The sequence below is a fragment of the Culex pipiens genome, chromosome 1 (assembly GCF_016801865.2).
Source record: "Culex pipiens pallens isolate TS chromosome 1, TS_CPP_V2, whole genome shotgun sequence".
In the NCBI taxonomy this organism is placed as follows: Eukaryota; Metazoa; Arthropoda; class Insecta; order Diptera; family Culicidae; genus Culex; species Culex pipiens.
This window is the reverse complement of record NC_068937.1, coordinates 122549808-122576116: the sequence shown is the minus strand read 5'-3', so window position 1 is coordinate 122576116 and position 26309 is coordinate 122549808. Positions and strand designations below refer to the sequence as shown.

At 39.3% G+C, this 26309-nt stretch overlaps 1 protein-coding gene across 1 annotated transcript; it reads left to right on the top strand.

The window, feature by feature from the left end:
• Nucleotides 1–962: 962 nt before the first annotated feature.
• LOC120424686 (uncharacterized) lies at nucleotides 963–25866 on the top strand. Its single transcript, XM_039588862.2, has 2 exons — nucleotides 963–1899; nucleotides 25486–25866. Exons 1-2 carry the CDS (start codon nucleotides 1341–1343, stop codon nucleotides 25521–25523), a joined length of 597 nt encoding a protein of 198 aa, XP_039444796.1. The 5' UTR covers nucleotides 963–1340; the 3' UTR covers nucleotides 25524–25866.
• The last annotated feature ends 443 nt before the right edge of the window (nucleotides 25867–26309 follow it).

Below are 26309 nucleotides of genomic sequence, written 5' to 3'. Positions count from 1 at the left end.
TACTCTGCGCTTCGAAAGCTCCTTTGACTTGAGGGAACGCTGTTCCGCGATAAATTTCATACTACGATGAAATTTCACTGTAAATGAAAAGAAAAGCTTAAAATTTTGTGTTATCAGTATTGGTGAAATCATGAATCAGTCTGATGTAGTGGTAAACTTACTGATTAAATGTCGATATTCCTTGAAATTTTCTCAACATTCTTTCGTACTTCTGTATCAATGCATTTGATAATCTATGCTCAACATTACCATTATGTTTTGAATGCAATTGACAGAATGACAGATAATTGACAGCTTGACAGTTTAAAAAATAACGCACATTTAACTTTATTGTATTTACTTACGTGAAATTTAATATCTTCAAACCCAGATTGACAAAAAGCATATTTCTAAGTCGTTTTTGAAGTCTGTAATTGAAAAGTCGTTTATTTTATTTTTTTCAAGAAAACATGATTTTCAATGTTCGTAGCTTTTTGATCGGCTGTTAAGTTTTTAAAAAGTGGATCAGGATAACTCATTCAGTGACATCACGTTATATCACTTGTCATGAGATCTAATTGCTTGTTTGTTTGTTAATTCATTTACCTTAACCTGCAATTAAGTCAGCTGACCACGCTGTAGTGCGCTAGCGAGGTTTCTCGTCAATCAAGATTGAAAGTGTTTTTGGATACTTTCACCGTGCAGTCACTGACTGACAGATAACGATTAAATCACCTGCCAGCACTGTCTTCGCCGCTGTATTAGTGCAACATAGTATTTCTTATTCATAAGATTGGTTCAATATGGTCAATGAAGTATGAGTGTATTTCGTGTCCGTATTCACCAAATTTTGAGGTTAAATTTTCTTACGTCAAGAAATGAACATGTATTCGTGAGATCCGTTCAATATAACTTAATTCTCTTCTATTCTCTCTGTTGTGGTCGAGTTCGTACGCAGACATGCCAGTCGGACTCGGATAGCTTCAGATGTGAAGCGTTAGCGTTCGAGAGCGGACGTGTCCGGCGGTGGTTCCGTGTGTTTCAGTACTATTACGGCTGTATTCGGTGGTGGTTAATGGTACTCCTTTGGCAGCCGATGCGTTTTTTTTTTCTTGTGTTTACGGTGAAGAAGTCAACGTTCTAAGCCGAGAGGCCGCGAGTGCTCGTAATCGTGGTAATACATAGTGGAAGAGAGGTCGCGTTGGATGTAAGCGCCTCCCGAGGGTTGTATTGGTGGAAGTGCTGGAAGATTGATTACTACTCAAGTTCGGAAAGTGTGGAGTAAGGAGGAAAAGAAGCTGCAAATGCATTTGGCCATGCTGCAGGGTGTGTGCGGGCAGTTGCACTAGATTTGAGAGATCATGGGCACGGCGACTTTTCCGTCGTTGGTGGTGCTGCCGCCGATGAAAACAAAGAAGCATAATACCACTACCACTACCGGGGGAAGTGTCGTGACCGCCAGCACCACTACAGCGAAAAAAGTCCGAAATAATCCGAAGAAGAACCTATGGAATAACAACAGTTCCGCTGGAGTGCTGGATCATCGGTTGCTGGCAATGGGGGTCCCAAGTGACCCTGAAGTGTCGTCGTCGTTGTCGCCTTTGGGGCAATGCAGTATCCAGCTGTTGAACGGTAGCAGCAGCAGCACTGGCCAGCATCCGGCGACAGAGCGACGGCGAATGTCGGAAGCCGAGCGGAGACATCGCTGGCGACGGCAGTGTTCCTCAACTGGGGGGCTCCGTTGGGGAACGTCGACGGCGGTGGGTGTGTTAGTGTTTATCGTAGTATTTATTGATCTATTTTGTGCGAGTGCATCGTCATCGATTCATAGCGGTAGTAGCGGCAGTCATCGAACGCTGGAACATGCAGCAGTAGAAGCAGCGCTAGCAGATCTTAGACTTTCGGAGATTTATGGAAAAGGTAAGTCGCGCTGTCAAAGTCGTCGACATTTCTGTAAAACTATTCCCGCAAGGGGAAGGGTGAGGGGGGTATGCTTGGTCTAATCGATATTTCAATTCGGTAGCTCAACGGAATAGTTTTGGTGGGGAGAATGGAAAGAATGCCGAGTGTGGCTAGAATTTATAACTAGGAATTTTTGGTGCGCTGTAGGGCTGCTGATTTATGATGAGTTTTTGTTTTTGAGGTGGTATGAGCTCATCCATTCTTGGATAAGCTGGGGCTTGAAAAGGAAAGAATGGTAGTTGTTTTTCTTTTTTTTTTGGAAACAAAAGTTCGTTGGTCTTTGAAGTGTGGTGTTTCGTTCTCACGATTATTGCAGCGTTCTTTTGTTTGGTTTCAGTTGATGGTATCATAAATCGATAAAATTTTAACAATTGATAATATGCTAATTTTGTATGTCTCAAATAGCGGATAGTGAAGAACAATCGCAGTAGAGCTTCCTTATTGTTGTTTTCCTCACTTAGTTTATTTTTATGAATTAGCTAATCTATATTCCTGAGAAAGTTAAAAGCCAATCTGTGATGTTTCTATTATTGTATCATTTTTTTTATTTCAGTTAACATTGAAGTGGAATTCAAGTTAAGAAAATGAAGATGATGATAACTTGAATATTAGCATTTTAATACTCAAGGAAATAGAAGTATAATTAACTGAAAACAAAGTAAATCACAATTTTCTGCGTTTACAGTTTTTTTTTATTTAAAAATATTTTCATTGCTAGTAAGTTTTAATGTTTTTTCATTAAAAACTTAGATGTTCAACTTTTTTTTGCAAATATCCTTATCTCCGTAATAACAAATTGTGCATACTTTTCATTAGCTCAATAGTTGCGTTCTCCTTAAACAATATTAGTTTTAGGAAAAGGCTCCTGAAGCCCTAAATAGATTGATTTTATTTTGAAAAGCAATTTTCATTTTTTTTTGTGAACGTGCAATGGAAAGTCATAAGAAATGTATCCAAATAAATAGTTACCAATAAAATCAATTTCCAGTTTTGGTAGATAATGCTGACTGTTAAACAGTTCTGAATAGTAAAAAAAGGTGCTGTAATAAGCTCAAGACAGAGTTGTAAAAAAGATGTTTAAGGTGAACCATGAAGGCAGTGCCACATTGCCAACACGACTCTTGTTTTCGAAAGCATATTTTAGGAAAATACCGTAACTTACGAAGTTCTGTTTGTTTTTTTTGCAGACGCTAAGGCCGATGTAAATATTTAAAAAAGTTTTTGTCCCTCGGCCCTGGCCGAGGTCAAGGGGGGGTCAAAAAATAAAAAAATAGAAAAAATTAAATAACAAGCCATAGTCTTCACATTTAAATGAAAAAAGTGTTTTAAAATGCATTTTACACTAGTTCAGTTGTTTTGCAATCATTAGTTTTCAAAAAATCTAAGATCTGACAAAAATAAAAATTGTATCGAAAAAAAAGATTTTGCATCGAAAATTTTCAAAAAATCTTAAGATTTTTTAATAAACCTAAAAATGCTAAAAATGATTTTAAACGCAGGAGAATGTATTTTAATTTGATTTCAGCTGGTTGCACTTGAATTTTCATTGAAATTTTGAAGTTTATGGTAAAAATATTTTTTTTGCCCCCTGATTTTTCAGGCCAATTTTGAAGGGGGGGGGGGGGGGGGGAGGGGTGACAAAAAATTTTAAAAATATTTGTACCAGCCTAATAGGTCAATCTGTCGAATTAAGAAATTGATTTAAGTTCAACAGAAGTTGTCAAAAACTGGCGTCTCGTTTCACCTGAACGACCTTTGTCAACACTAAACAAAAATAAAAATTTAAACTACATATAACAAAAACAAATTCTATTCGTAGTTTTTTTTTTAACTTTACAACATTTTTAGATTTGCAAATAAAACTATTCATTGGAAAAATATGTCAAATGGATTGTAAACTGTTAAGAATGCATTTTAAAATGTATATTTTCCCATTTTAAATCGAACAGGATTTTTGAAGTATGGAAAATTAATTGAACTCACAAAGATCAAAAATATGGTTTTTTGATTTTTGTATGTATTCCATGATTTGGCACAAGCATTATTAAACTTTGTTTTTATTTTTATTTTGAATAAGGTTTGAAATTCGATAGAGGAACCATACCCTTTTTCAGCCTATTTCTATTATCGGCCTATCAGCACTTTGATCATGAATTACAGCTTTCATGAAGTGTTTTCGACTGTTCCAAAGTAATAAATAACTCAAATAAAAGTGAGCAAGCAACTCTCCATTGTTGAAACATTTGAAAATGTTGATTTAATAGCGGAAAACGGCAAAAGTAATTAGAATTGGTCGAACGGCTTAGAGTGATTAAAATGGGCATATTTCCCCTAATTAGTATTTTTTAATTCCAAATCTTTTTTCCCAACTTCACAGTTCCTCTAAGAAATTCCCCGATCGGAATGTGTTGTTTTTGTTGGTCATCCCAGCCCAAACACACTCACTGTTCTATTTTCGGCCACTTTGCTCCAATGATCCAGATTGAGATGACGATGAGTAACGCCTCTTGGCAAGAGATAGATTCGGATCTGTGGAGAGAGGAGTTGTTTGTGATGATTTTGGTCACAATGTTCTGGTAGTATAATTTTTTATTGTAGATTGTTTGGAAACACGGAAAAAATCAGCCATTAGAAAATCTTTTCAGCTATTATTTTATTTGTTCACCAACTAGCTCGACTTGGATCCCCAAATAATCGTACGATGTGTCACAGACTCGTTTCATGGGTGTGTGCAGTATGTCACCCGAGAACCCGCAAACGTTGCTGCTCTCCTCATTTTGTCCATTAATATTTGCCACACGATCTCTCTCTACTAGCCTGAGGAAACCACTGGGGCAGATGAGACGTCCCGATGATGGATGTCGTGCAGCCCCTCAATTTATGCAATTAAATGACACAGCCGGCCGGCCAGCCTGACCGTCATCATCGCCGTTATGGGGATCGAATTTCAACGGAAGCGTCGGGGTGGAAGACGTCGTCTATTTTCAGCGACCCTGGCAAAACTAAACCGTTGCTTCTCAGCGGGATTCCCCTTTAAAAAATAAGCTCAGGTCAGGTCTGGACCGTGTCAAGATCGATGGGGGTTGTGTTGTGTTGTTTGGTGTTTGTTTGGCAAGGTTGATTTAGTGAGAAGTTGCCCTTGAGATTGTCGTGAAAGGGCGGATGCATATATTTGTTTTGAGTAATATTATCAAGATTCGCTGGCAAAAGTTTCTTGAAATATTCTCACTGTTTTATTTACCTTGGTTGCTAAACCTTTATTAGGAAACTTAATGCTTCAGTTTCAATTCGTTTAACTAACCCGTTTTTGAATTGTTAACTTTACTAACAAGATATCAAGATCGCGTGGCCAGCAAAATTCGCTCAAAAACAATTATTTTCTGCAGATGAGTTTTTAACAGCCGAGAGCCATTTCACCGTTTCTGGCGCTGTCTTCGTTGTCGTTTCCGAGCACTGAGCATTAGTGCTAAAACAACGTCGAGCAAAAAACAGGTACGAAAATCGTAATCGCCCGGAAGGTTAGCCTGTTTGCTCCCGCGAGTGGAACAACCACGGAAGAGCACCGTTTTTCGGTGGTTGCCTCGTGGCTGTAACATCACCGAGAGACTAGGTGTAGACAGTGGCGTTTCCTCGAGTACGGTTGAAGTTGGGCTTGCCTGTACAGATTTGAACTACACGAGGCCTGAACCACCTTAATACCCCATTAAGCGGGTGAAAATTGTACCCGTTTCAGTCGCGTTTTAGTTTGGTTCTGGAAATTGGACGACCTGCTGCAGGTGCAGAAAGCTAGTCACGTGACGTGATCACGGATCAGAGATTTCATCGCTTGCAGCTTAAAAGTGTGAAGCCGATTATCGAAACCACTGTGGCAGGTGCCGTGCGCTCCAGATTTTGGAATCATGCTGAAAGTGGGGCAGACTAGAGAGTGCATGTCAACGAATATAAATTGAGTATTTGGATATTTTGTCACGGAAATCGATTTTTGACAGGAAAGGCTTTATGGAATTTTTGAAATTTAAAGACATAATGATTTGACCAAGTTTAGTTGACAGACATTTAAAAAAAAGATGCACTCAATTATACTTACATGTCATTTTAAGTACTCACGCCGGCGGGTATGAGAATTATTCATTCATTCATTCATTCACGTCATACTGGCTAACTTTTCACTATTCACTTATCTAAGCACTTCATTTTTTATTGGAAACTATCAAAAGGTACCTTAACCCTTACGTCCACATTAGAGAAGCCTTTTTCGTTATAGTGGAAAGAGATTACGTTCAATTCGAATAAATTGTATTTGATATGACAACAAATCAGAAAAAGCATTGAAAGACCTTAACCCAAACACCGATCGAGAAACTCGGGTCATTAATCTGTGGAAACTTTGTTTCATTTCGATCATAGCTCGTTATCAACCAAAACTTTTTTTCCAGCCGAAAAGTTCCCCAACTCTCGCTTTCACGAGCCATTACACAAATTGTCCGACAGCGGCAATTATGGCTTTCCTCGCCCCGCAACGTTACTCAATTTGGCAAGAGAAATTACGTGGCTCTGTTTCCGTCCAAGTTCAGAAACTCTAAACAAACCCCTTTTTTCCGCCAGTAGTGTCAAACTATGTCAAAACTCGTCGTATATTGACGTAATAAATGTCACAACCGGGCTCGTAACTTTGCTTTCCCGTCCCTCGCATCTTCCAGTCCCAGCAGCGAATTGTAATCATCAGTGTGTTCAAAAGTTCACACCACGAGTCGGATCGACCATGTCAGACTTTATCGAGTGCGAGTGAATTTATTACCCACCGGGCTTATGCTACGCTGTACAAACACTAGCTCTTTCTTTCTTTCTTTGGATGTGTTGTTGTTGTTTCCCCTCCGGACATACACATAATTTCTTTAGCTTTCACTTTCCGCGTTACACCACCCTCACCACGCTCGCCGAGGTCTTCGAGTTGTTCTGAGAAGTTTTTACCAGTCTTCAGCGTTCATCTATGCGCTCGAACTTCTGCGGAACTCTCTTCCACAAAGTTGTGTTTGTTTTCCTCGGCGAAACTCACTTCTGTTTGACTCTTGTTTTCCTGGGACGAGATTCGATGTTTTCACACAACGTAAAACTCAATTAACTCTAGTCGTTTGGAAGGAATTGGTTCGCCGTACGGCGTTGTTTTCTGTTGCCGGGTTGATGTCGAAGCTGATGCAATTACCCAAGGGTCTGGAGATGTCGGGCCTGGGGCCTGCTCTGCTTTTAACCTTTTAAAAAAAAAATTGACGTGGATTAATCATTATTGGTCACGATCAAGTGCTTCGCGTTTCCCCCATTTATCGCCATCCGCGATCACGCGAGCCTTTTGGAGCTCATTGCAAGACCGTGAAGAGATCGATCACATTAGTTCTCAAAGCGTTTAGAAGACGCCTGGGTATCGGCATCGATTCGCGTGTGGAATAGCGAGGTGTACGCTACACCTGTGCCCTGCCAGCCGAACTGCTTCCGTTCGACGCCGTGTTGCACGCCTACCGACCGCTGTAGAGCGAAAACTATACATTGTCACCTGCACAGACAGCGATCCATTTACTGACTGGGGACCACCAGCGCACGCGACTAAGTGTGTATCATGCCCAGCGACGTCGTGATCAACGCTGGGCAACTAAACATTGCTATCCTGTCGAACCGACCTGCGCATGTGCTAAAGTTCCTGAGAATCCTGTCAGCGACTCCGCAGACCACACCGATTCTCGATTGGTGCCGCCTATTCGAAACCGGGACAGAACGCATCACATGGATCAGTCCGTAGGAGACGACACGCCAAAAGTCTCCGAGTCATTTGACGCTACCGTGGCGGCGCACTAACCGTGGTATGCTAGTGGGTCATCTGTAGGGGTCAACCCTGAGCAAGTGGAGTTGATCTGCCCCAACACCGTAGGAGTTGCACACATAGGAACAATCATCCGTCGGCAGCCATCGAGCCAGCTGAAAACGTCGTCCTCTTGCCGCAATCCTTCAGCAGCACACCCTCCATCGCCTGAAGGGCGGAGTTCAAGTTGCTCCCCAGTGGAAACCAGACTGCCACCGAGATCATCTGTTCCAGCCTGCGGAAGGACGACTGACAATCACCGAGCAGAAATTAGGGTAAAATAGCCAAACACGCATGATCTCCCCCACCCCACAGCGTTGAGGTAGGTGGCCTAGAAGAGGGTAGAGTACAAGAGCAGCAGTTGACCGAAGCCGGTCGAGAGAAGAGCAACCCGTGGTCGCAGATCGAGAGAAGAAGTGTATCGCCCCGTCCGACCGAGTCCCGGAGGCTAGACGCGTGTAGCCATTGTTCCAGGAACGCGATATTGTACACGAAAGCTTCCAGGACACCCATAAGATTTTTGCTTGTTGCGATGAAGGACGTGCATGCCGTTTGCAGGTTCTCCGGGAAGGTGCCCTCGATTCTGGTGATCCCCATCAAGTCAATTAGCATCCGGGTTTGGATGGAAGGGAATCTTTTCGCGCGTCAATGTGACCTAAAAGACAGAAGGGCGAATGGGAAGTTCTAACAAGACTTCAAATCGCACTAACCTCCGGAATCGCCAGGTTCAACCGGAAACCCCTAGCACAAACCAATACTCCAGCGTTCGAGCCAATCTTCCGTTGCGGGAATTTTCAGCCAGAGTAGTTTCGCCAACACAAACAAATTCACCTCCCGGGGATTCTTCTGTATAGTTTCCTGCGGTGATCCATCCGTTCCGTGGAGTTGGGGCTGGCCGGTTCGTTGAACGTTTTCAGCAAAGTTAAATGAAGCAGCCGTCGCGAAAAATGTTGTTTTGTTCCTGTCAATGTTGTACGTTTTCAAATGTTTCCAAAGGCTACTATGAGTTTTCAAGTAGTCGAGTTCCCTTTTCGAGCAGTTATAACTTGGCTATAACTCTTAAAACCAGTTTTAATCTGACAGCTCGTTGTATGGGCAAAACCAGAGTTATAGCCGGTTTTAAGAGTTATAACCACTTTTGGTCTTATAACCGGTTATAACTCGCCCGTGCGAACGGGGTATAAAACTCAATTAACTCTAGTCGTTTGGAAGGAATTGGTTCGCCGTACGGCGTTGTTTTCTGTTGCCGGGTTGATGTCGAAGCTGATGCAATTACCCAAGGGTCTGGAGATGTCGAGACGCTGGTGATGTTGTGTTTTTGTTTTGTGGGGCCAGAGTGCAGGTTGTTATGCTACCACGACTTCCTGTACGTGCGGTTTCGATGCTTCGGCTCTTGAACGTGGCGTGCACGCAATGCACTGCGGAAAAGGGTAATAAACGAATTATTTGTTGGACAAAAGTCTAAATACAAAAATCAGACAACTGAAATCTGAAATCTAAATCTCATCGGATAGGTCCTGTGAATAATTTTCAAGAAAAATATATAAGATGATAGGATTTTTTTTAGAGTTTTAAGTTTTTAGAGCACTTAAAAGCGTGAAATTTGAAGAAAGTTGTACTATGTGTCCCGATTCGCCCCAGATGACGGTGGTAGTTCTCTACGATTTCGCAATCGACTTTTCCAGGTATTGTTTGATTTGGATGAAACTTTGTCCCCTAAGTTTAAAGAAGCAATTTTGCATAATTAGTTTTCCATACAAGTCTCCATACGGGCTGTTCGTAAAAATGGGTTCGTAATAATATGAAAATATCTCGCGGTATCTTGAGATGGAATTTTCTGTTCGATTTGGTCGACAAAGATGTAGATTATAATAAGGACTTTACCCTCTACTGCCCAAATTTTTTTTCGAAAATTTTTCTTTTAAGAGAAAAAATAGTTACACGGTAAAAAAAAGTTAACATTTCTTTATTTCACTTTTTTTCATTGAAATATTGATTCCCAAAATATGTATTTTTCATTTTTTTAATTTCATTTACATGTTTAAGGAGACTCAATGAGGTATATCATCTGGTTCCAGAAATATGATTTTCTAAAAAAAAATTTAGAAAAACATCAAAAAAATTAAACAAAATCAAAACATTATTTTAGAAGCTAATACAATTTTGCAATCAAAAAGTTGTTGTTGTTTATTTTATTTACGTAACTTTAACCTAGAGAGATCATTCGTCATTTGCAATCGAAAAATACTTTACTGGAATTTTAACATGTTACATTTATTTTAAATACTTTATAAAGGAAAGCAAACCCTGAAAAAGGTAATTTTGAAAAACCGATACAGTTTTCTCTCTGAGACATTGAATATTGAACAATTGGGTACTAAAGCCCTATGTCAACTTTTATGTACAACGGTAAAAAACGCGATTAAAAACCATTTCTGATCACTTTTTTTTTTTTATTTTAATGCAAATTTTTATTTTACAAGACAACATTTTTTCGATGGATCAACTATGGTCCCCTTGGAACGAGCTGTCAAGTAGGAGCTTTTCTGTCAAGGAGGACCGCGAGGTTAATTTTTCAAAATTAATTTAAAAATCCATTTTAAACTCTTTGTGGTCGTACAAAGGGTCATTGTACTCAGAAAAATAAGCTTTATCGCTGTAAACAATAATATCAGCAATCTAAGCTTCATTTTAGGACCCAATTAGTTTTATAAAGAATTCGAATCGATGACATTAGTTTTTCTAAGTGTTATCCGAGGGAGCGTTATTTTATTACTTAACGCAAAAATTTAGATTTTTGGACTCTCTCTCCCCTTGTAACACAATTTCATACAAATTTTATTTTTTAATGGAGCCTAACACGGCCTTAAACCCCCTCTTCCCAACTGCGTACCGTAATATATGAAAGCTCCCTTAATTAGCCTGTAATTTTCAACTGACGATATCTCGGAAACTTTTGGTTCAATTTTAAATGATAAAAAGGAAACTTTTGTGAAATGAAAATGTGAAAAAAGAATAATTTCAAATTTTTTAAACCAGGCAAATCTTTTGAAAGGTAAAATGATTATTTTTCTCATCAAATGTTTCAGTCCAAATTTAAAATTTATATTTTTTTATTGATGCTTTGGGCTAGAGATTTTTTCACCTCTCCTCCCCCTTATGTTTCCACGGTTATGGATGGCCCCTACACAATAATTCTAAATAAATTTCTGGCGTTTATTTAAGCAGATTTTAGAATACCCTAAAATTGCCGTAAATTGAATTGTTAAAAAGGGAAGAGAGAAAGGAAGGGGGGGGGAGAGGGGGGTTCCGGAATTAAAAAATGTCCACTTGGTTTATGGGTGGTCTCATACAGGAAAGTTATTGAAAAAGTTAGTAGTTAGTTTAAGAGTTTAAGACCCCTTGACACGTAATATTGTGAATTCAACTTTGTTTAATTTATAGCAGCTGATTTTTTCTTTTTTTTTAATTTGCTATCAGTAAATGATGAAGTGAAATTAAATTGTGTTGTTCTAGTAATAAAAAAAATAAAAAAAATGGGTACATCAAAAAAGTTTAGGCTAAATTTTATTCATGGCAGTTTTTTTCAAACTTTAGTTCTTGATAATTCCAGAAAACTATAAATCATTGCAAAATATATTGTTCTGTGAACCAAATTTAATAAAGAAAACTTTATAAATAATTGGACTATATTATTAATATTTATTTTAATACTTTTGTCACATAAAATGTTTAAATCGCATTTTCAATAAATTTTACATAGTTATGCTATGCGTTTTCGTTGGTTAAACTTTAAATAATGTTCTTTAACTTCCTTTTTTGAATATTGTGTAATAAACATTCCATTTACATATCAAAGCTATTTTCATCGGTAATTTAAAATTAATCAATGATCTGCATTTCGTAAAACAATAAACAATTTAAAAAAACAATACAAAATTTCTTAAAAAATGAGTTCTAAACTTTTTTTTGCTCGGTTTGTTCATGAGGTCGTATCGAGGTGCTCCGATTGGATGAAACTTTCAGCGTTTGTTTGTCTATACATGAGATGAACTCATGCCAAATATGAGCCCTCTACGACAAAGGGAAGTGGGGTAAAACGGGCTTTGAAGTTTGAGGTCAAAAAAACATAAAAATCTTAAAATTGCTCGCGTTTGCGTAAAACTTCATCAATTTCAACTCTCTAAGATGCATTCGAATGGTCTTTTGAAGCACTTCAAAATGTCAAAAACGTTCAAAATCCAGGATTGGTTTGACTTTTCCTCATAGCTTTTGAAAATTACTGTTAAACATGGATTTTTCAAAACCTTAATATCTTTTTGCAATAGCCTCCAACGCCAAGGTCAAAGGTTAGGGGAATTTCATGGGATATAAGCCTAACTTTTTGGCCAATCGCAGTTTTTGTCATAGTTTTTCGATTTTTCTATAACAAACATTTTACAACGTTAGTTTTTGCCCTGTAAGCTTCCATAGCGGCACTTTCTGGTCTCAATTTTGTCATATTCGGAATCCTCGGAAAATTTCACGATAGTTAGTATAGTATTGGAGTTTTACCCCACTTCCGTTTGTCGTAGAGGGCTTATATTTGGCATGAGTTCATCTCATGTATAGACAAACAAACGCTGAAATTTTCATCCAAATCGGAGCATCTCGATTTGACCTGTTACACATTGGTGAAAAACTCGCTCTTAAATACATATTTTTTTAAAGTTGCCTAAATAAGTCTATCCCGACTTCGGCTTCTGAACAATTAACAACTAAGACTTGGCACTTTCTTTTCCGATTCCTAAGTTCTGGAATTATTAAACTTCCCAAGACTTGGTTTCCCTATAATTTGAAAAAATCGAGTCTATTATGTTTAATAATAAACTTATTTTGTACAATGTAAAACGCTGTTATCGTTTTTCCGAGCTTCTCCAAACGCCATAAACATTTTATTCCAGATGTTAACAAGCTGCCACGCGATACGGGACATTAAAAAGTTTGTATTCTGTCTGTCGATACACCAATTATGACACGACGAGAATGACGGGAAGAGGGGACGTGGGCGTTTGTTTCTTCCTCAGGACGAGACGGCGGCTCCGTCTGGACTGCATCGCGGCAAGTAAAACCTCTTCAAGCTGGGTTTGACTCATTAATCAAGCACAATTTATTCAATTATTATATTAGCATCCCCGCATCGCGGGTTGAGTCGCCGTCGTCGCGGATGCTGTTGTTGTTGTCTGCGCGATGGGATGAAATTATGAAGAAATGTTTACTGACTCGACTCGAGGATCTCGAGATTCTGCAGAATAGATGATTAGACGACGACGCAGACGATTCACGGAAGTGACTAACTCACTGTCGTCAATTTATGGGTAGCTCCAAATTGTGATGATTTGATAGCTCGAATTGAGAAATTTTCCCCAATTCGTCGAAAGGTAACTGAAAACGAGCTGAAGAACTCCCCTCGTCAATCAATATCTTGAAATGGGCCCATCAACGGAGACAGTAATGGCGCCTGAAATCCTGCCGAGGGTCTTTCTCTTGGCCGTCGGCGAACACAACCGTGACTAGACTCGAAAGCAGCATGAAGTCCATCCGGCGCTCAACCATAAAAGTAAGGACGGATGAGCCTCCCCGTTTTGCTGCTACGGCTAGCGAGCTTGTGTATCACATAAATTCACTTTGTCAAAAGTTTTGCCCATCAACGGCGTCGTTTACCGGTTCGAAGACGACGATGATGAGGATGGTGATGTCCTTTTGATAAAGTTCGGTTCTGAATCAGAACTTCTGATACAGGAGGAAAAGTAAGACAGCTTTCGAGATCATCTGGTCGGATGTTGGCGTAAGTTCTCTTTGGAAGAAGATGTAATCCATTCCTCGGTCCTAACCAACGCAATATGAGCCCCGGGGGCTCGGTTGTTGGATATTGAAGGGTTGAACAGAGACAATGATACTGTGTACTGTTTCTCATGAAACCTTTTTTAAGAAATGAGTTTTAATAATTAAATTTTAGGAGAATTTCACTTTATATTAAGTTAAGGTAAATTCTCATAAAATAACACCATAACCCCTTTTACAAGCATTTAAAAAAAAATCCCAAATGTATTCTAATCAGACGAGAATGGATTGGCGCCACGCCCATTTTTCTATTTTCAGCTTAGTTTTTTTTCTTTGAACGCTCTTTTGGATCTGCTTAGTGTTGCCAATTGTGATGAAATTTTGAGCGAACACTCACGCATTTATAGAGAAAGTTTCCTGACATCACTGGCTCACTCCAACAGGCGCTGCTGGTGGTGTTGGTGGCCATCCTTCGTTCTTTATTTGCCTTCGCTTCTCGCTTGGTTTTCTTCAGCCTTTGATTGGAATGGGTCGTCAAACGTCAAAAGACTTGGCGCGTTTGTTTTTTTTATTTAATTACATGTTTCGGGATTATTTATCTATAGTGAGTGACTAACTAATGTGCAAAAGAACATGTTGCCGGTAGTTGGAAGCAATTTCATATCTTAAGCGCTTTGAAATCGTTAGCGCAAGTGAAAAGATATTGATGGCGACTTTCGTTAAGCAGTTAAGCCTTCATCTTGCGTGTGGATGTGTGTGCCAACAAAATCCTGAGAAATGGTCTCGCAAAATAGAAATTATGATCAAAAGGGCATTAAATTTGATCTTTTTGGCCAGTAAGTGGCATACATTTGCGTGCTTACTCGAGGCGGTGCTGTTGCTGATAAGTTTATAGCCTAAATAGTATTTTTGGAGCATTAATCGAGCATCAAACTCTTCATATGACAAAGAAAGGTGTTTGATTAGAAATGGTATATTTCCCCTTCTTATACTCATATAAATATCCGCAGAATTTCATTTGGAGGTTTTTTATTTTGGAGTTCGTAATTGACGTGAACATTTCTTGTACGGCGATTTAGCATAACTTAAGTAACATAAAACGTAGTTTAATTGTGCAATTTAACAAATCGAATTCGATTTTCACGTCTCATTATCCCTGATTTATTCATATGGATGCTATTCCTTCAAGGCTTCTTCCTTTTTTTCTCTCTCTCTCTCGGTTGGAGGTCATGGCACGCGATCTGAACCGGTTTTTCGACAGAAAACGAGCGCGTGGGTGTGTCCGTAGTGGAATGACGACGGAGACGACGAAGACCGGAAACGACTTACACATGGATACGTAATGATGTTTCCTGGCTGGCAAGGCTGTCTGACTGGGATAATCAACTAAATTGAGCAGGATTTGGATGATTTTCGGAGAAACGATTTCTCAGATTCATTCTAGTTTAGTGAATGTTTGTTAATTTAATTTGTGTTTGTTTGGAAGAATCTTTTAGTTTTAATATCGCTGCAAATTGACTTAGATTATCAACCGTAAATGAGCAAAACATTTTTCATAAAATTGGAGTAAATCCCTCACAACTTGTCAAAAGTGATACAAACCAAACCACGCTGTTTCGTGTGAACAAAATTGTTCCAATTTTTCCATATAAACAAACCTCTCCGAAACTCGACACCCCATCCAAACACCAAACGTCCCAGAGCTCACAGAACACTCGGTTTCCCCCACAGAACAACCGTCTTCTAACCCTTTCGCTGTGCATCGGCTTCATCAACCAAGTCTAAAAAAGTGTCGAGATTCAGAATCATAAAATCGGCTCTCGCGTAACACAAAACGATTTGTTGTGGAACTACTTGGCCAGAAAACGAACGCTGACGTTCAACAGAACATCGCTCGTTGTGTGTACTGCACAGTGTACAACTCCTCACAGAGGAAACCCTCTCAAGTTCTGCAGCGAAAATTGTATCAACCATAAAAGCTGGGATAGAGGGCGTTTGCTACGATAGTGCCGGCTCTGTTACATGCTGCAGTGTTTGAAGGAGGAAGAAGAACGCAAGCCAGACGGAATTCGATGCACATCTGCATCCGATATTTAGAGCACATTGGGTCTGTTTGGAGGTCTGGGATGCTGGGAATAGAGAAAAAAACACACGGAAACGCTTTGGCACCCTCTGCCGAAAAGCGAGAATCGTGTTTAGTGTCAAAGAGGTTGGGAAATGTGCCATGTTTACAGCGCCATTGTGCAATTTAAACTCGTGTAATCGAATATCTTTGAGTTTTACAGCGAACTTTTTTTCAGTGTAACCTAGAAATCAACATCAGCTGAACTGAGACCGAGTCTGGCAAGTAAGCAAATATGGTTTGCATCCTGCTGGAATGTTAAAACCGGATCGCTTAGCTGCCAGAGCGGAACACGGGCAAACCAGGGCTGGAAGTCTAGCGCAGAGGACTCACGTCCCAGCAGATGCGAAAGGGTCTGTTCCGTAATCTGGATTTGAGAGTGTAGCAAGAGATGTAATCTATGGAGTGGATTAAAATGGTAGTCATTCCCTGCATGGGTGGCACATTGTCGGAATGAAAATGTTTGCATTAATGTATTGAATGGATTTTGATGTGAGCAATCGAGAGAGGCAAATAGAATATCAACATAAATGCGTGCGTAATCGGTAGGCTAGTCGGCCCTAATCTTCTATACGATAAAAATGGTTCACTTTAAAGTCTGGCTTAACAACGAACTTAAATCGTTATAAATTTGATCAATCGTTAAAATAAAGACTTATTTTTTGACATTATCGACTAAAAATCAGCATACACTGAAAAAAAATAAAAACACCAAATTCCTAAATTCTAGGAATTTTGGCTCCTTTCCTTATTAAGTAATCCAAAAAACACGATTACTAAATAAGGAAAAGAGGCAAAATTCCTAGAATAAAGGAATTTGGCACTATTTTTTTATTTCAGTGTAGCATGAGTGTACTTTTAGATGACCAAAGAAGATATTTGGTATCATTGACGAACAATAATAGTCTCAATACAAGTAATATATATTGCTTAAGACTTATCAGAAAATATTACCCATTTGACTTTTCACGCAAAATATTAAACTGCGCAAAATAATCATTTTTGAAAAACCTGGCACCATTTGAGCTACCGTCAGTGGGGGTGACTATGGGTCAAAAAACGATACACCTCTCGTAATTTCTTAATAACAAAAACAATTTAAATAACATCGAAAATCTGTCAACGTAGATTTGTTCTTAGATAGTTTACTAACATTTTCCCAAATAATGGTGGATTTTGATGAACACTATCTTAAATGCCAATAGTTTGAAAATTGACCCAATCTCACCCCTTAGAGGGGGTGACATTGGGTCAAATGGAACTAAAATGATGCTCAAATACAACGATATGGTAAAAACAAGTAACCAACAGTGTTTCTTGTTCGAGGGAATCATATTGACACGCTACTATGTTTGAAGTGGAGATTTTCAAACATTTGGGTAGTTTTCGAGCAATTTTAACAAAAATATTAGAAAAATGATTTTTCGAGCGGTCATTTGTGGCCAAAAACGTACCCCAACTTTAGACAGCTGCCAAAATAACGGGATTTGTTCTAGGAACGAGATTTTTTCAGCGAAGTCATCTTAAGATGTCTCCTACAAAACCCTTTTAACAGAATTCAGTTCCATTGAGAAGAACCTGAGAAATGGTAAAATCCGTAAAAAATCACTTTGACCCAATCTCACCCCCCAGACCCAATGTCACCCCCACTGACGGTATGCCACAAGTTGTTCAAAATTCATTTGTCAGTGATGCCATTTTTTTAGTTATTATTTTTGAAAAATGTGGAAGAAACGTGAAACAGATTTTTTGACTGTTTTATTTTTAAGATGGAAAATCAATCTTTAGCAAATAAAAAAAATCAAATCTCAATTTTTTTAAATATTAGTATTGGAAGAAACGGAAAATTTTACGATCGTATAATTTTTTTTTAATTTTTCAAATCGGACGCATGTTTGCTGAAGCAGAAGAACTATGACAAACAAACAAACAAACAAAATCATAGTTTTTCGTGTTTTACAGCAATTTTACAGTTATCAAAACTTGTTTGCGGCAAACTCGCTAACAACTCAAAATGTATGCAGGCTGACGTTTCCGCAAACAAAGCAGGCAAACTGTAAAAAAAATGCGAGTTTGTTTATCATAGTCTAATACCTGCTTGAGTTATCGTCACTTTAAAAAATGTCGCTGTTTTGAGGATGTATTAAATACTTTTTTTAACAAAACATTTTATATTTCTTTCAAAAAAATTTTTTTGTAAGGAAATTGTCCACGATGGGGGGAGGGTGGGGTTGAGACTACCAAAATAAAAGAGTCCTCGTGGTTTGTGGATGGTCCCTAAAGAGAAAGAAGCTTAGGAGAATTGATTCATCTCCTTATGTGGTCCGTTAAGTAAATGTGTAGGAAATGTTCTGATCTGTCGAATTTTGAGTAGTTATTACTTGAAAACGGTTCCCCATTCACGTATCTGAAGTGATGAGCGAATAAATACCCTATATCTCATGGTTTGCATAGTGAAAGTCTCTTTGTTGAACTGAAAGTGTTTCCAAATTTTCCGCTTTCAAACTTCGAGAAAATATTTGTAGTCACTTCGAGACTTCGGAAAATCTAACTGAAATGTACTCAAGTCATCATTGAAGTCCGTATTCGAAGTGAAATTTTCCGACAAACCTTGCAAAAGTTTTCATCCGTCTAGATTGTTTCTGACCACAATTTGAGCCATAAAATCTTATCTCCCGGACCACGGTCTTGATGAGAAAAGCTGTGCAGGCTATGTGTGCGGTCTTATCTCCTCCTCGGAAAGTTCACCAGCTGCACATATTCCGTGTCAGTGGTGGAGCATGCAGCTTGTGACCCTGAAGTGACATGGACTGTGACTCGTCGTCGGAATTTGGCGCAAATAACTTTTTGGCTGAATTCTGCTACGAGAAGTGCAGCACTTCATCTCCCCAAAAAAACATGTCTGAAGAGCGCAGCTCTTGTTCGGTCAATCTCCCTCACTCCATTATAGCATAAGCACATTACGAAACATACTTTTGGTTTTCTTTTCCGAGCTTCCGCTATCTCGCAATGAGTACAGACACACTTCAGAAAAGAAGAAAAAAAAAATCCAAGTGTTTATTTAACATCAAAAATTATAACAAGCCCGCCGAGCGAACGCAGCACACTGTCATAGGAGGAAATATTTCGCGCGTAATTGTTGGACTTTGAGTTTCTCACATTTCGTCTGCCAAGACGCGCTCCCGCCGAAAGTTGAATAAAACTGTGCATAAATATTTAAAAATAAACGCGAGATGGCGCTTCGTGTGAGGGCGTGATTCACCGGCGGAAAATTAACTTTTGTGCCAGACGCGGAAAATGGTCCAACACGTGAATTTCATTGGGATGGGACACCCCGAACAGACGGAAATAACTTGGGAATAAATTTTTTTGTTATTTGAAAATACTAGGCCAATAACATTTTATGTTATTTATAACAAGATTTGTTATTCGTCGTTATAATTTTTTTGTTATTGGATTGTCATTGTAATAACAGACTAATAACATTTTTAGCTATTCTTCGAACAAATCTTTGTTATTATTTTTTGTTATTTTAACAACTAATCCGATCATCCCAATAACAATTGGCGGTATTCTTCCATAACAAAAAATGTCATTCCCCAGTTGTTTTGGCTTTCAATCCATATCAGACCAATAACAATTTTTGTTATGATAACATTAACTGTTATTAAAGCCTTGTGCAAAAATGGATTTTTCAAGAAGATTCCATATTTTTTTTGGTTATTTTAACATTATTTGTTATTGAAATTGCATGAATTTTGTTATGACCGTCTGCCCGGGACGGGAGTTGGGTAGTGATGAAGTAAAAGTCGATGTCACTTAAGATTACTGAGATGTTCTGAGGATGAAGGCAACCTTACATTTTCATTATGTCTGGAGTCTAATCACCCTATGTGCTTTGGGTTTATGTCCTTTGTCCTATTCAGATATGACCTTTAAGAAATTTTCAAAATTTAATGAGTAAGAAATTTTGAGCAGAGTGACAGTTTTGACCGTACGCACCAACGCACTTGTTGTTGTTGCGCAACTTTGACAGCTGCGCGCGGTGAGGTTTCTAAAAGACCTAAAAGATGTTCGGCCGATTAGGTCGACTCGAAGGTGTCAACATCCCACCTATTTTTGTGTTTTCATGGACAATTTGACAGCTGACAGATTTTATTGTGACATACCAGTGCTGCCAGAAATGCGAATAAATTATATACTCATGTAAATAAATACTTACCAGTTTATACTAGAACACGGTTTTTTTAAAGCAGCTTCCACTTTAATCTGTCTAGTTTTTTTGCATTCCTTCTTTTCATTTCTTCGTCCTAGAATAAAAAAACCCGGCTGTTGTCCCCTTTAGAAATGGGTAGCAAGAGGACAACTTTCTGTGCCAAAAAAAAAAAAAACGTAGAAAATACATTCAACTAGGGCAAGCAAAATTTATAACCCTTCACTTTGCATTTTTTTTCCTCTTGGTGTCTCCGTTGGCCGTTGTTTTGCACAGCTCCTCGCGAAAGGTCCCCAAAAATTCTACAAAATACTCGAACAAGACCCAAACCAAAACAACAAAAAATCTAGCAAAAAAATCCGGTAAACATGACCAACGCATCGCCATCACCCGTGTGTGTGTGCGCATTTAAATATAAACATTAGCATAAAATCCGCACATGCGATAGTGTCGCCACTCTCTCTGGGTTGGCCTTTCTCGTGGTGGCCAACGGGTCTGTGTTGGCCGAATGTCGCATGGCTTAGTTGTCGAGTTTCGGGAGGAGCGTGTCCCTATTTTGGGCCTAACTTTTTTACCCATTTTCGTGCCAATATTGAAATCAAATTGCGTTTACCTTGCATTAGGACGAAATTAGACCCAAAATAGGGGCATTCCCAAAAATTCAACTACATGGGAAACCCGCGGCCCAAAGATTTACAACCTCAACGGTGACGACGATGCGTTGATGCACCGCTTTCGCCAAGCTGCACAGCCCGCCGGCGACGGTCATCTGTTTCACCAGGACCAGTTTTTAATGCGGGTCACGCCCACCACCGACCATTACGACCACGTGAAACTAGGCGCGCGAACCGCAACCGTGGTCGATGACCCCGGAACGATTTACGAACTCCCGAGCCCGTAGAATTCCGCCTGACACTGTTCAAATATTAAACGACTGCTCGAGACGGAATGGGGGAGGGTAAACAAGGGCTAGATTTACACTTTCCCGCTTAAACGCGCTACCTTCTTCAAGGTGGTCGTCCCGACGGGGTTAATACTGAGTTAAGACTGCCGAGGGAATCGACCGGATATCGGTCGTTAGTCGGTACTCTTGCTTCGCTTCCGGTTGGTTGATAAGAACGGAGTGACCTTTCCACTCGTAACTTGACGCAACGAATGTAAACAGTGCTGGAGATAAGACATGGGAACGGTTTTTTGCGCACTGATTGCTGGAAGTATTATCTGTCTAGGGAAAGTTGTACGTTTAAACCAGAAAATCTCCTATATTACGAACTTCAACATTGAGGCCCTCTTGCCACATTTTTTAATATCATAGCTAGTGTGAAATTATGGCATGAGTTATGGTACGTACTTTTCTCAATTTCTGTCAACCAACTGTCAATGTCAGCGTTGCTGGCAGCACTGTCATTTTTTTTCTCTAAAATTGATAAACATTTCCGCGGAAATGACGAATGCAACAACACCACTTCCCACCCTTTTTGCCAAGTTCACGCTCACACTGGTGCGCTCAAGTGTCAAGTTATAATTAATGCGCTCAGTTTCAGCAAACAACAACAAAAAAAAGTATACACCACTGAAACGTTACATGTTTCATGAAAACTCACGGATTCGCGCGTGTTCCGTACATTTGCATACATATGCGTAATATGCAACTGGAGTGTTGTGGGCCTTGTTTCCTGAACTGCTGCTGTATGTGTGCACTGTACGTGGGCGCGGTGTTTATGATATCATGCGTGCGCATAAGCATGGCAACGGAGTTTCATGAAGTAGCATAGAGTAGTGTTTTGTTTGGTTTGTTTTAGTTGTTTTTTGTGTGACATTTGTCACTGCAAAGTGCAGGATGTTGTTTATTTTGCTTGCTGACATTTGAACTTTAGAATGATGCACTACTTCCTAATTACAACATTTATTTGATGAGAAACCTCTAGCTGAAAAGTCACACGCAGTGTTGCCAGGGTGGAGACATATGATCAGATGAGATAGATATGAGCTTCAAATTAATTGTTAAGGTGTAAAATTAGAGTTGAGATTTCCAGTTTCCCTAAAATGTTAAAAAAAGACAGTATTTAATCTATTGACAGTGTTGCCAGTAGCATAAGTAATTTAAAAGAAATACCACATCGAGATTCAGGAACAGTTTCAAAGTCCCTATAAGGTGCATAACATGACACTTTTCTGGAATTTGATCTTTTTTGAATGCATCCAGCGAACGCTAATTGGAGTGCAAATTTCTGCATCGAGCAAATGTTTTGCTCGGCGGAAATCGTGCGTAATTGAGCAGCTGGATGCCGTCAGCTCGATCCAAATGCTGCAACTTCGGCGTGCGTGGTATTTTTAGAAATTTCTGGGACTCACTTGGTAAACATTACGCTCCAGGGCTGCTAGCAACCTTTACTTTAATTAAAAGAAAAGTTCATCTTTTTCGTTAAAAACTCAACTTTCCAAAAAACGAGAAATGCCTCTTGGGCTAGTTGTCCAGCCGAGGTTGACCAGCAGCAGCAGCACCAAGTTCACCAACACGTACACGACAACTATCTCCCGAAGGCTATACACGTCGTTTTTATGGCACTGGAGTAGGTTCGCTGGAGCCCCGGCGGCACGGCCTCGACAGTCTTTTCTTTTTTTTTCTGCTCTCCCTCTACACATAAAGGGAAGACGCTCGGGCTCGTTAGTGAAAGTTTTATTGGCATGTTTTGCTCGGAGCTCTTGTTTTAGAGCGAAAGATGGCACCACTTTTTATGCTCTCTTTTTCCAGATTTGAACAAACACTTGAAAAACAACCTGAGGGGGGTGGGGTCGTTTAGTTTCAAGTTTCAAGGTCTTCCGGAGCTTTTGTTCCGGGATACCTTGATGGGCTGTGATCAGATTTCATGGCCGTACAGCGTAATACACTTCAATTAGTAACTTTGTTCGGCGAGCTTTTTGTTCACACCCGGGCGGCGCAGATGGGTCATTTGAATATCCCTGAATCATCGTCACTGCTGTGTAGGTTCCAGCAAGCGGCAGTGGATTGTGTAATTTCACGCCTCGGTTGGCCATCAGCCAAGTCTTTGTTCCGAAATAAATTGTGATGCAAAATGTGGGACTTTAGAAGTGATACCAGGTTTCAATCTAAATTTAAGACTTGATGATCGTTGAGTTTAGAGCTGGCAACACTGTTTTTAATGTTGATTGATTTCATTCTTTGTACATTTTGTTCCGTAAAATTGTTTTTCTTAGATTTTGACTTATTAGCTTAGTATGTGTAATTTTCCCTTGATGCAAAGTGCCTAATTGCTCCCCAGGTGACCAATTTCAAACCCTCATTCCCATGATAACTACCAGAACCCTAAGTCATCGTCGTCCCTTTTCTCGATGATTAATCACTCCACCTCGGCAGCACCAAAGTTGGCACAGTTGCCGGTTATTACCCCACAACCCAGCCCAGAATGCGAACCTTTCGCTACTAAGCTTCCATGACCACGTTCTACGATATAAATCTTTCCCCAAGTCAAGCATGGCGGCAAATTCTAAAAATAACCCACCCTTCGAATGGCACTTTACAAGCCCCAAGGAGTCCCTCGGACGGCTTTCGAAAAGTGAAAGTTTTCACCTTAAATGCTGGTGCTCTGTGAAGAAAAAGTGAAGTGAAAATCATTTTTTTTCTCAACTCAGTATTTAAACCACTTGTCACGAGGCTCGACCGCGGGACGCCACATGTTGGGGACATGTCGGCAACCTTCATCATGGATGCGGTGATTAACTCGGGAATGGCGGGATTATTGCGTTGTTTGTTTTTACTTGGCGGGTTTTCACCGTAGACAAGCGACCACCATGCGACCCCAGTGAAAGGTGTAATGGACGACAATTGGCTTGTCACATTTCAAGCGGGACGCGCCGACTGGGGTGCTTAAAGTGTGACAGTGTTGACAGATATTGACTGGGGTGACAGATTTACTAACCGGAATGTACTTAGAATATGGATTATCGCTAACAGTTGTTCAGGAAAAATAACGTAGGCTTGACAAAGCTCAGTTATGTTACCAATATGATGGAGTTGGCAATAATTCCCTAAGCTTTGTCATAATGAGTGTCATAGGTTTGATGCTTGTTTGGCAAAGAGTATGATTTGATTCGATGTGGAATTAAAATTGAAGTGTTCAGTATATTGCTGAAGCTTCCATTTTTACACATGGACACCACTTCATGCTGCGAGAACCCACTTTGGCTCAGTCTCAGGGCTTAATCGATGGCCGGTAAGCTGTCATCGAGACAAGGAGGTTCTCCGATAGTGGAAATATCACATTTGTTCAATGAACCGCTACATATGTGATTTTTCCCTATCTTAATGTGGGTGTCAGATTAGGATGCGGGTTTTTAAAAAATTAGTTTTTGTAGCATTTAGGATTTTAACTATAAATATCAACTTTTAATACTTTGCCTTTAGTTATTTAGGGACAAAATTAGTAACAGTGAATTTAGTAATTCTATCAGAATCGGTGATTTTCATTCAAGTAGCATAAAAACCATTGTGATTTGTCAAAATTTCCGTAGAGTCTCGATCAATCAATATTGAAATGATATCGGACTAAGTTCGTTGATCTGTTGAACTAACGGTTGTCGGATTATGATTGTATCGACCATTGTTGCGAATCGAGGATCTACTGGAATTCTGACGATCAAATGGTCGCCTCTATTTCAATTCACGACTTGTAAAATATGAACTGTTGTTCATTTTTTTGTTTTTTTTTTTTTAAGAAGCCAGACAGGTTTTAAAAGAAACGTTTTAGATTTTTTTTGGCTATTAATTAAAATGTCGGGGATTTGAGATAAGAGTAGCTTTCGGATAGGTTACTTTAAATCTTGTATTCAATTCAAGCTAGGTAGTTATCCGAAAATGAATATTTGGACTTATATGAATAATTGAACATTTTGGACTTATAAATAACAAACAACTGTGCATTTATTCTAGAGTCAGATCCATACAGCGTCAGTGTTTATTTGGTCGAAGTGTACTAATTCATTGGCAGATCTGATTCTAGTTGTAATGTACGACAAGACTACTGACGGACGTGACAGGACGAGGGCCCAGTTTAGAGGTTTCGACATCAACGATGTGCGGCTGGATCACCCTCCAAAAAAAATATATATATATATATATGATGGAGTTGGCAATAATTGAAATAGGCGGGACTAAATGCTTGTTTAAATCCAAGGTTGCGCCCATTTGAAATGTTACTTTGGTCACAGACAAATAGACGTAAATCAAGTATGGTAGTGTACGTGGAAACAGTTTCAAATAACTGTCAAATACTTGTAAATGAATTGTGGTGAATTCAAAGTTACCGTGGTGAGTTTCACGTCTTTCAAGTTGACCGTTAAATTGATGATTGATGGGTTTGAAAAGCGATTGACGTCTGTTTGTCTGGACTTTCGTCTTGCGTATTGTTACAAATTGCTCAGTAATAAATATTTGAAGTCCAAATTAATTATGAGAATAATTAATTACACTTGTTTCAATCATAACAATCGTTTTTCTTTCTTTTCTCTTTTCAGGTATGACAGCTCCTGCCGTATGCCATTCATTTTGTTAAGGTAAAAGGTAAAATTAAAATACAGTATAAAAGCCATCTGGTTAAATAATCAGCAAAAGTGCCTGGCAATTATCTCCGCTGTTAAAACACTAATAAAAACAATTTTCCTCACTTTTACTCGCCTTTCGCGAGTGGCAAGAGTGCTTGCAACCGAGCAAATCAGCTGACATTGCCACCGTGGTGCTGACCTCTGGACCACTGGAAACTGTTTAGGAATGCATTTGGCGAGCGTCGCGACGCGTCGGCCATCGTATAATTAAGGTGAAAGTCACGCGAAAGCTTTTTCCCCGAGGAGAGATGTTGATGGTGGCAAACCGATTACGGCGGCATCTCTAATTGTTTCAAGCAAATTGAATGCTTTTAACGATACACTGTTTGTCTTGGCAAATTAAAAATAACTATAATGTTGCAAAAAAAAAAACCGTTTGAGAATTTTTGCATTCTGATTTATAATCCTTTTAAAGCTGTTAAAGGTTGAATTCTGCAAAACTTTAATTACAAATTTATGTCTAAACTGCAGTTCACACGCAGACAGAACTCTCATCAAAATTCCTACGTTTGTTCCTTTTTCAGTCTGGCCGGGCACATAAATGGTTCTTTTGTCTGCACACAAAACAAGCTAAAAGCCAGAGAGTCAGACTTCCCTTCCAACCTTCCAAACAAGGCAAATTAATTGCAAAGTTCCTTTATATTTTATACTTTTTTTGCGCAACCTAAGCCCAACTCTTGTTCTCAACTCTCTCTCTCACACACACACACACAAACTTCGTGTGAGTAACGGTTTTG